The sequence below is a fragment of the Vipera berus genome (genome assembly GCF_964194415.1).
Source record: "Vipera berus genome assembly, chromosome: 1".
Lineage (NCBI taxonomy): Eukaryota > Metazoa > Chordata > Lepidosauria > Squamata > Viperidae > Vipera > Vipera berus.
Window position 1 is genome coordinate 155838583 of NC_138202.1, and position 12036 is coordinate 155850618.

The following is a 12036-nucleotide window of genomic DNA, read 5'->3' on the forward strand; positions in this document are numbered from 1 at the left end:
ACAGGTATCATATGATTTCATATGTCTCTATATTTGTTGTTTGTTGTTGTTAGCTGCGAAGTCGTGTCCGACCCATCGCGACCCCATGGACAACGTTCCTCCAGGCCTTCCTGTCCTCCACCATCTGTCTCTATATTACATAAATTAAATGAAAGGTTCTATTTGATGCTGAAGTGACCACTGATACTACCAGACTAGTTTTCCTCATAACCAGGATGTCACCATAAGCCTCTCCCTTCTTAGCGGTCACACACTCAATTTCATTTGTATAAATATCAAGGTTGCCCCTACAATTAGTTCATTTACTTAATTTCACAAGCAATAGAACTTGGAAGCATATATATGTGAAGTGATATGGAATGCTGTTGTACCACAAGCAACAGTTTTCCTAGATCACAGGTCCCCAACCTTTTGGGCACCAGGGACTGGTTCTGTGGAGAAAGTTTTTCTGTGGACTGGAGAGTGCGTGGTTTTGTGTGCTGACTGCATCCCATGGATGGGGCTTTGCTTATTTGTGCGGATCAGTTGCTGGCATGCCACGGCCTGATACCAGTCCACAGACCGGGGGTTGGAGACCCCTGTCCTAGATAACTTGATTATCCTACAACTGTTTCATTTCCAATTGGATATGGAATTCTTTCAACTTACCAAAGCACCACTGCTTAGAAGAATCATGAAGACAATGAAGGTTTCAAACCAATTGTGTTCCACTATCTTAAAGCAAGTTTTGCGAAGGTTCCACCAGCATTTGCCTTTCCCGGATTCTATATCGATCTGACAACATCTGAATTTCTGTACACAGCCTAGAAAACAGAATATTTGCATTAAACAAACTTACTGTAAGTCATAAAAAATAACCATTACCTATGATAACCCAAACTCTTTATAGAAACCTCTGCAAATTGTTTCCAGAATTGTGTTTAGCACATGGAAAGTGTGAGTTTCTATTAATTGACAAAATGGCAATTTAGCAAAAGTCTTAGCAAACAGAAGGGAAGGAGATTTTTTTTTTCAGATTCCACTTCCTCTGCAAGTTCCTGGGCCACCTTCCCCGCTAATCTAATGTCCTTAACCCAGAGGTGTCCCAAACATGTCAAATGTTGAAACAGAGTCCTACAGTATTGTGATGACACAAGCTCTGCCCTTTAGGTATGTACCTTCTATAGCTGCCTACACACACAAAAGGGCAAAGCTAGTTTCACAACAGTACAGGGTGAGTTTCATCATTTTGACAACAGTAACATGTCTGCAGAAGTTCTGTCTGAACCCTAATGATTTGGAATAAATTTTTATTAGGTACAAGTAGGAGCCAAAGACACCAATGGGATTTGCTTTTTTTACTACACTATTTCTGCTCATTAATTTCTGGAGTCTTTTCTTACATATTTTACATATTCTAAAGCCGTGGCTACAGCTTGTCAACACTCAACGTATGAAGAAAAAGATGGAAGAAACAATACAATCCCCTTGATAACTTGGGTTGTCTTTGAGGGAAGAACATGATAAAAGTAATTTTGTGCTGTTTATCTTTAAATCAGCATTAGACTCACTTATCTCAGATTCACATATCCAATTAAATTCTATAAATCACTAGTACTAAATGCTGAATTTATTCAGCATGCATGATAGATTATTACATGGCACTGAATTTAGAGAGCTAGAAAGGTTGGTTCAGGTTTCTTCTAAGACATTCCTCCTAAAGATCTGGGGAATCTTTAAGAATCCACAGGGAAATAAGCAATCTTTTCAAATGGTCCCTGTGTGTGTGTGTGTGTGTGTGTGTGAGAGAGAGAGAGAGAGAGAGAGAGAGGGAGAGGGAGAGGGAGAGGGAGAGGGAGAGGGAGAGGGAGAGAGAGAGAGAGAGAGAGAGAGAGAGAGAGAGAGAGAGAGAGAGAGAGAGAGAGAGAGAGAGAGAGAGAGAGAGAGAGAGAGAGAGAGGTAAAGATAACAAGTCTAGTTGTTTGCTTTCTTGCCTGGAACATGTTTTACTTTTCCATTTGTAGGCATATTGCATTTTCCCAATACTCCAACTGCATTATTGATTGCAAATTATGAGGGATAAATGGCATGTATTTTCAGAAATAATAGTGTGAAGACTGAGGCTGGCAAGGCCAGAAAGCTAAGACCAGACAGGACTGTTATTAAATCATGGTACAAGTGCCCTCCATGTCCATAATTAAGAAACAAGCAACAAGACGTTCATTATTATGTAAGGAAGGGAGAAAGATATATAAGATTTAAGCTTTGCAGTTATGAATAAAAGATTTGATTCTGCAGTGGCTATATTCATTATTACAATTTCTTAAGACTGCATTAAGTAATTTAAGCCCCACTCTTCACAATTGCGCTTTTGGCTTCTAGAAACATGCCCCTCTACTTACACTGTCATTGTTACTACTACCTCTTCAGAGGCTGGTTATTTCTTTCTTACCCAGGTTAAACAAACAGTAACTAAATATATTTCTAAGGCAAGTTCCCATACCTTCTATACTTTTTTATTGGTTAAAACACCCCACAATCTTTTTTGCATTCTATTTAATCACAGAAAGAAAATAAATAAATAGGAAACTTCTTCCTTTGCAGTCTCTAAACAGCAATTTACAATCACCACAATAAAGTTGGTCCCTTTGATACATACCATCAGTAAAACATGGTCTTGGTTGTGGTGGGCCTTTTGTTGCAGCATCAGATTCTTTGTCTCCAACAGATGCAAAAATAATTGTGCTACCTTCGGTAGAGCTACAAAGACTTGTTTTCTGCAAATAAAATCCCACAAGGCATTTTAAAGAAAACAATACTTATTCTGAATGGAAGTTATGCATGCAGTTGTGATGCTTTTCAGGGATAAGCAAACTTCAAACTTAAGAGGACCTACTCCTTTTCTACCACTCTTAGTGTTAGGCAACACAGTATCAACAGTAGAGTCCTTCTAGGTTCAAGGACCGAAATGAACACCTAACATTAGAACCATCATTTAAAAAGAGACAACAAAGAATGTTATTCCTGCATCAACTCAGAGGAATTATTGAGTCTGTCATCTGTACCACAGTAATTGTTTGGTTTGGCACAGCAACCAAACAGGACAGGTACAGACCTCAACACAGTTAGGACTGCAGAAAAAACAATCGCAACCAGCCTGCCTTCCATTAAGGATCTGTATACTGCATGAACCAGAAAGAGGGCTGAGAAAATATCTACAGACCCCTCACATCCTGGACACGAACTATTTCAACTTCTCCCCTCAGGATGCTGCTACAGAGCATTGCATGCCAAAGCAACCAGACATAAAGAAAGTCCTTTCCCCCCCCCACCCCCGCCGTGCCTTTGCTCTGCTGAACCCTTAATTCCCAGAGCATTGTCTCATTTCTCATCTTTTCATCATTCCTATTATCTTCTCCTATTGGTTTCTTATGATTTGTCAACTGTTGTTTGTAACTTATGATTAATGACTGCAACTATGATTTATGACCTATGTCCTATTACTTGATGTTTATATGTACACTGTGAGCTATGCACTGGAGACAAATTCCTTGCATGTCCAATCATACTTGGCCAATAAAAAATTCTATTCTATTCTATGAGTTATATGCAAAATAGTGAGTCAAGCAAGCAGCCATATGCTAAGAATTAGCACTCGGCATATTTCAGAAAATTATAAATGGTATTACAGCCAAGCTTCTAGAAAGCTATACTGGGTTTCTCTTCAAAGATTCCTTTCCAGTAACCTAATTGAGGAAAATGGAATGAGAAGTGTTTTACTTACAGTCAATTCTCATTTAGCAACAACAATGGGACCAACGATTCAGTCATTATGCAAAGCAGTCACTAAGTGAAAGCCTGACAGGGTTTACAATTTTTCTTCAGGTTTTTTTTTTTTTTGCTTTGCAGATCTGAGAAGGGCATAAATGTGAGGATCGGTTGCTACGTTAGGTTTTTCATCACTGTTGCTAAACAAGGTTGTTGCTGAACAAGTACTACCCTGTATTTCAGTTGGACAATTAGAAGTCCAAGGAGATATCAAGTCACCTTTGGCCTAACCATTGCATACCCAGTGTGGTATACTCGACTTTCCAGAGGGGAAATACCTAGAAACATCTACTATTTTTTAATAGGTATTATTTCTATAGCTCAGCATAATTTAATTATACTTCATGAAGATGAGAAGAAATCTTTCAAAAAAGTGTTGGCATCAGTAAATATTCCATTCTGTTACTTTTGTCAGTCACTATCCCTTTTAGAAAAAATCAGTTATGTCTCAGTCAATGGTCTTGTTTTACATTCAGCACTTCCCGTTATCTGCTGACACCTCATAAGAACTAATGGACGTTTCAGATTCCTACCTGAGCAAAGCTGGTGATAAAAATGGGATGTCTTGTCTGCTATTCACACACTTACGTATTATAATGTCACTTTGCCACTTCCTATCATTGAAACATTTTGTTTAATTGAAGATCACTTGAGCTAGGAAAAACAGTGCTAAAATACTGAACAAGTATCACAGATGATAAACCATTTTGTTTCCAATATAGCCAAGGCAACACTGACATCTCTACAGTGAAAGATAACAAATAAATTGCATTCCAACAGCCCTTTGTTTTGCATTCTTTCTTGCGGAAGCACAAATGTGTTAATTTCTGCACATTTAAAAACTATTTGTTATTTTGGTACGCATATAGATATAGATATCCAGATTGTTACTGGGGAAAAAAATTCAGACTGTGACTATACGGATTTGATATCTACCAATCTTGAAAACATCATCACATATGCAATGTGATTTAATGTGGCATTCTGGGCAAGTACAGAACTGATGCAAACTGGATAAACAATTGACCTATATGAATTTCCAAAATAAAGCAAATTAGTTTTGGTAATGGTGTTTTCCAATCTGTTGCAATGTTATTACCATAAAGTATAACATCAGAAATGAGTTCAGTGCTACACAGCTGGATGAATATAATGAATGATGAAAGCATATTTAAAACAATACAGGATCACTCATACCACTATTGGTGCAATCCAATTTCCTTTTTTAATTTGAAAGATACAAACTAAAATATATTTTATTCTTTAAAATAAAAATACACACAATTGTAAATTTATAGTGTTTTTCATTCAGTTCCCCCCCCCCTTTTTTAAAGGAAGGCCATGAGTACAAAGTGAATGAAAACAAAATATGTATTTATAACAAAAGGCTATTTATCTGCCACAGCATGACTGGGCTGCATTATCCAACCCATGCAATGATATTTCACAAGGGAAAGTCTTTGTATCATCGTGCTATGTTGTCTTCCTTGAAACTGTCTTCCTATAATTACCGGGGTGAAACAAACTAGACTAGATATTCAAATATACCTTCTACAATCTCCTAATGAGAACCACTAGAGTTTTAACTTCTGTTTCACAGAGCTGACAAGGCTGCGTAAGCCTTGGGTTCTCTGAACTTTTGACAGCATTTGTCCTAATCACTGATGGCTAGAACAAATTATGTCATAGGAACATTTTCTCCCATCTTGGCTGGGGAAGAATGCTATCGGAGATCTCCCAACTCTTGGGGAAAGCCTCAGCTGGTTATCTGAGCAAGGCAAACATTTCTATGGCATTATTGATTTCAAAAACCAAGATGGGTGCTTGAACATGGAAGTGAGGAGACAATGGGGATGCCAATTTGGTCAATGCTTCTAGTTTCCCCCCCTGAACGATTCATTACAACAATCCCTCCTCTGTAACTGGGCAGGAATGCATATTATTTAATCTTCTGCTACTTTCTGAGGAAATGGAAACTTTCCCATTCAGATGACCAAAGAGCTGATAAACTGCCTGAGGGAAGACACTTGTATTCAGTTCCTTGTCTGTTACACAAAATGATTTATCTGTTATTGGAAAAACAGGCCATATAACAATTGCGAAGTGCTCACAACAAGGGAGCTATAAGGATTGTGTCTATGTTAAAATAATCATCTCTCTCTCTCCTTATTACTGTAGGCTGAGCTGTAATGTTTTTGCTTTCATCATTCTAATATGCACTTTTTTCTTACCAAATGTTACGAGAACGACTGGACGTATTCTGAACTGGATTATAAAACAAAGGTAATAGAAAATGCTTACGTAGCTAGATATGTATATCATGCTAGATAATTTCAGATTATTTTTAATTGTTTAATAAATAGTTACTCCCATCTTCCTCTTTATCCTTCAACCTCAGCCCTTTTCTCAGTTCTTCAGCAGAACATCTGAGAACAGATCTGAATGGTGCCACAGCATTCCAGAGTAATGAAGTTCTCATTTCCACCGTTTTTTCAACCTTCCCCATCCCAACTCTTCTTTCCCCATGATATTATTTTTTTCCTCATCTCACTGAGTCAGCTTCTCACTAGGCCTTGCCTTCCCCACTTTAAATTGAATATGATACCCTGCACATACATCCTGGAGCCTTCCATCCCTGGATCAGAAACAGAAAAGATTTGTGATTGACTATGGCAGCTTATATCACCAGATCATCAGTTGTAATAATCTCCCTGTTTGGTGGAGAAAGCCAGGAGCCAGGCCAGTTCTCGTTCTGGGGAGTAATAATAGTGAGGAACTGTGTCTATTTCCTGAACCCAGCGGAATCAGGAAAACCAATTTCTCAACATGAAAATACTATGAAATGGAGTTCATCAGGCCAGCAAGGAGAGTTCAAAAGCTAGAATAGAAAGACGAATTTAATGGTTCAACAAGAACTGTGAAAATGTGTTCTCCACCTTTTACACAAGTTTCTTGCTGTAGTGTAGTAGGAAAGCTACGGGAAGTGCGGAGAAAGGAAGAGGATTGGGGACGGGGAGGCCAAGCCAGGAGTGCAAGGACAAAGGAGAGGATGGGGAAAGGAAAAGGGAAGGGAAGGCAGCAGTGATTATGGAAATAATACACGTGCTTGAGTGGCACCTCTGTAATGCCATAACATTTGCCAGATGAAGCTGGGGTGCTATAAGAGGCTATGCCTGATGTCTTAGCAGGCTATCTACAGATTCTGAGTTATGCACCCAGAACTCTAATAAAACTTAGAGAACTTGTCTTTTTCTCTATGTTTAAAAACACTCAAATTATGATTGAACATGGAATTTACCTTAGGCACTTTTCAGGATAGGTTTACCTCCTAGTACCTATAGTTATAGTTGTAGTTATAGTTAGTCATACTTAGCATAGTTTTATACTTATAGAAAGACCTGTTCTAATTGGACATAGTCAATTATTATTCATGTAGCAATCATGTTATAAATTTAACACAACCTTGATGGTTTATGGACAAAAACTTTAAATTAATCCGTACCATCAAAATCTGTATGTAATTTATTGTTTTCTACTCTATAAGGCTCAGCAAAAAACTTAAGCTAAGCAAAAAAAAGTCCATTGAAAATACTAGAAAGTTAAATATTACATAATTTTAACATTATGATATTCAATTAGGTTATGTTCAGTAGTTGATTTCCTATGGAGAAAACCACTGGATAAAATCAATGATTTTATTAAAATCAGAATTTCTTTTAAACCCAAGGCCTATCAGAAATGTATAATCCAAGACAAAGTAGATCCATAGACCATGCATTAAAATGCTATGTAACGATAGACATGGTGAATATTGGGCATTGATCATGCTGTAATGCAAGTCACATGACTCAAATACTAGATCAATTCATACACGTTTCTGTTCATTTGCAATGGATGAAAGTGGCAGATATATTGTAAATTATTAGCGTGCATGCCAGTCAAGTTTTATTCAACACTGAACATGTAGATTTGCTAAGACAACCTGTTCAAAAGAGATGACACATGATGATCTGCCTTGTTTAAAAGCACCAGATCCTGCTTGATTCTAGTCCTGTGAGAAATAAGAATGATAGGAAACAGGGTTGAAGAAACCAGTAATTGGTTTGTTTCTGTTTCAGTAAATGTGATGTGTATGTTTTCAAATATTTCTACGAAAATATTCAAAACAAAAGCCTGTGAACAGTAAGCAAACATAGCAAGTAAATGAAAACTCAATTTTAAAAAATACACAATATTGCTTGCTGTGGCTTCTGTATAAACCATGGCTGACTGAAGATGCCTGTGTGAATGAGCAGAGATGACAACTGCTGTGAAAAACTAAAAATGGACGAGTAGATGAGGCCTTCAAATCTCTCTGAAGAAGAGATAGAGAGATCACCTTGAGTGCTCTGAATGGCAGCTTCCTTCCAGGAAACCATAAAATACAGATCTCCCACTGGTTTGAGCACCTGGAGCTGAGGGAAACAACATCTTTGCTGTCTTCAGCGGTGGAGCCTTTGGTAAGGACACTAAGTCAGCAGAACTTTCTATTTACATTTGGAAATGTTCAATTTAACCATTTTATGGACATTAGAGATCTTCAAAACAGGGAGCTTAATCTGTGACACCTGGTAAGTTTTATTTTCTTCTTTGGATTTAAGAAATTTTAAGCAGACACTTAAGAATTTAAAATAACATACAAAAAACCAAAAGTAATGGCAAAAAGCAAAAAAAGAGAGGATGTTTATTTAAATAAATAAATAAATAAATAAACCAACAAAGTTTTAGATAGATGGGAGACCAGAGTGATTTGGAATATTGATTATTTTTGCTGGAAGATTTCAAAAATAAATATATAATTTATTCAATATACTTATGGAAAATGACTGAAATGGAACTAAACCTATATTAGGAATTGAGGCTTGATGAAGCCTACAAATGGACACTAGAGGGAACTAAAGGACCAGGCAGAAAAGAGTTAAAATGACTAAGCCAGTTATAATTTTATCTTTTAAGAAAGTTTTTGCAATATGGACTGAAATATTAATAACTAATACGCAATAAGGATACAGACTTGAGTAGATATACTTTTAGAAAATACAGAGAAAAACTAAAAAAAAAAAACCATTTACCTGACACAGACATTATAGAGTCAGGACAAGCACGGAAGGCAATAAAATCAAGATTACCAAAACAGGAGTATCAAACGCAAATCAAAAAAATCTGGGCATGAAAACAGCTGTGACAAGAAATCCTGGAAAATGCCTCTTTATGGGATTTACAAAGTAGGCTGGTCAAGCCTTTGAAGACTCCTTTTAAATCCAAAGAGTGATGAAACATCAAATCCTGAAATGCCGTTGGAATGATTTAAAAGTCAAGATTTGCAGAGGAAAAAAGAGAGAATACAAAGTTGGGCTACTTGACCAGGCCTGGATAAGCTATTTATTTGATATTTCTGGCAAAAGTCCCTACTGGACTTTTTGCTGAATTAGGATTGAAAAGATGATGATTTCTAGATTGGGTTTACTTTCAAACGTTAGGCTATGGGGAGAAGATTTTTTTTTATTTGTAATTTTAAGAGAGGGTGAAAAGTTAATATACTAGCTTATGCTTGGTGTGATGAAGGTTGGAAACACTTCTTCATTATTGTCTTTGTTGCCTTTTTTCCTCTTCTTTTCTTTATTCAGTGGGTTAGGACGCTGAGCTTGTCGATCAGATGGTCGGCAGCTTGGTGGGTTGAATCCCGAGTGCCGTGTAGCAGAGTGCCTGTTACTCGTCCCAGCTTCTGCCAACCCAGCAGTTCAAAAGAACGTAAAAATACAAGTAGAAAAATAGGGACCACTACGGTGGGAAGGTAACAGTGTTCTGTGCGCCTTTGGTGTTTAGTCATGCCGGCCACATGACCACGGAGACGTCCTTGGACAAGCGCTGGCTCTTCGGCTTTGAAACGGAGATGAGCACCGGCCCCTAGAGTCGGAAGCGACTAGCACGCATGTGCGGGGGAACCTTTACCTTTTTTTATTCTGCACTTTCTGCACTTTTATTTTTCTTTCTTCTAGTTTAGTTTATATTCATTTTTACTAATGTTTATAACTTTTTTATAATCATACAGTAATAGAATTTTTTTTAAATATGCTTATATTTTCTGCAAAAGTAATTGGAAGATTCTATTATTTCTTCCTTTCTTCTTTATTTACTTTTTCTGCACTTCATTAGCTTGTGTCAACTTTGACGTGGTTTGCAAAACTTAAATATTAAAAAAGTTTTACTATGTTTGTTAAAGACTTCAATAAAGTTATCAACCAAAAGGAATACTGGCTGCTGTGGAAACCTCCACAGAGCAATCCCAGAAAAATATCTGTTAGACCAAAACAAATTGATTCCAAATAGATGAATCTGTGCATTACACTTTTCTACAGGGCGGAAATTTTCCTCTTGAAAAATTGTTGTAGGATTAAGAAAAAAGAAAGTCAGCTATGCAACACTGGGATACTCCAGCAAACTCACACAGACACCGTGGGACATTAACTGCTTAATAAACAGAACAGGGGGAAATAGAAGAAGGAAATGTTAAGTATGACAGTTGCCTTGAGTTATTTATGAAAATAATAAAAGCAGGAAATGAATACATAAATACAATATGTTCATTATATGTAGGATAAGTCACTGTGGCCTTCAGCTCCCTTCTTTTCCTGTGCATCTCTGAAGTTGGATATTGAACTTTATACAGTATTATACAAACATTACATTCACTGCCTAATTTGCAGCCAATCTTATTTACAATAAGAAAAAGCAATAATGTGAATAAAATTTGATCTGAAGCCAAATTATTTCCATTAATCTAATAAAGTCTAAGTAAAGTTTGTCTATGTTTGTCCAAAGCTTCTGAACTTGGGGTAAAAAAAATATAAATTGTTAACCCACTGTTCTCTCGTACCTTATTCTCTGTCCCTTCCTCCCATAATCATGTTGGTATCAAGTGCCTTTTGTGACTGAAAGTGATTCAGCAGGAGAAGATGATGTACAATACTAGAACATCAAGTGGCACTTGAACTACTTTGGAAATAAAGACTGTTTGTTAACAGACGTTTGGCAAGAACAGCTTACTAGATAGTTAGATAAAGAGAAAGGAGTTGGCAGGAAGAGGAAGAAACGGGGAATGCCGTTTTTGGCTCCCACCCTCATTAGTCTCATCTCTTACAGCATTCAGTGTTTGCCAACAGCTTATAAACAATGAAGACGCTTCCCTACTTGGAGGACAGGATACAATTTATATCCACAAATAGAGAAGTGAAGGTGAATAACATTCCATGCTCAGAATTCTTGGAGAATGAGGCAGGTCTACTTATAGAGAAAAAGACACCTGATATTTATTTATTTACTTGTATAATTTATTAGCCGCCTGCCTTTCTGCACTAGGGCGGAATCCTAGTTCCATTATCTAATTGTTAAGATTTGAAACTAAGTTTGGGGAAATTCAAGTTGAAATCCATCCTTAACCATGGAAGCTCACAGGGTGACATATAATTAGTCCCTATCCCTATTGTGAGGGAGAAAAGATATCTAGGTAGATCAGTTGAGTTCCTGAAGGAATATAAATCTAAATAGATAAAATATTAGACAACAGCTAAAATGACGATGATATTATTGCCTGATTATTATTGTACAGTAATTAGTGCGCGCGCAGATCCCTGCAGCCCCTGGAGGCTCCAAGCACTGTTTTTCATTATGCTGTTTTTGGCGCGGCATCTGTGTGCGCGTTTGCCTCACTGATTTCGGTGGCGCTTTGTGGGATGGTCTATCTCTATCCCCATTTGCAGCATGGCTGCTGTCCAATCGCCACACCACCTATCGGAAGGGTAGCGTCAGCTGCCAATGCAGCGGCAGGGAAGACGGAAGGCAATCCTGCCCACCAGATCAGCCTGGCTGGGGTGGGGTGGGAAACTGAATGGCACAAAAAACAGCGATCAGAGCTTCCAGGAATCGCATGCACCCTTTGCAGTTGTCCTCCTGCAACGTGCCACCTCTCCCTGTATAAAGCAATTCGGCTTGCCCAGAGTCAGGTTGGCTGTTGTGGGAGGCTCATCCCACATGTAGGCCTTAGGAAAAAATAAGACCCCCCCCAAAAAAGCCCTAATGGGTCTTTTGGCCCTAAAATAAATATAAGACCCGAGGAAACATTATTTTTGGGGAAACATGGTAGTTCCTACTTCAAACACAACAGAATTTTATATTCATACATTTATTAAG

At 37.7% G+C, this 12036-nt stretch overlaps 1 protein-coding gene across 1 annotated transcript in view; it reads right to left on the minus strand.

Moving 5' to 3' along the window:
- Positions 1 to 12036, minus strand: part of LOC308674776 (sodium channel protein type 2 subunit alpha-like) — a gene marked incomplete at both ends in the record, with an annotated part of 59127 nt that overhangs the window by 16013 nt on the left and 31078 nt on the right. Inside the window, 2 exons of the mRNA XM_081339511.1 lie at positions 649 to 803; positions 2639 to 2756. Of these exons, the coding sequence (XP_081195637.1) occupies positions 649 to 803; positions 2639 to 2756 (273 nt within the window). The remainder of the gene's footprint in view (positions 1 to 648; positions 804 to 2638; positions 2757 to 12036) is intronic.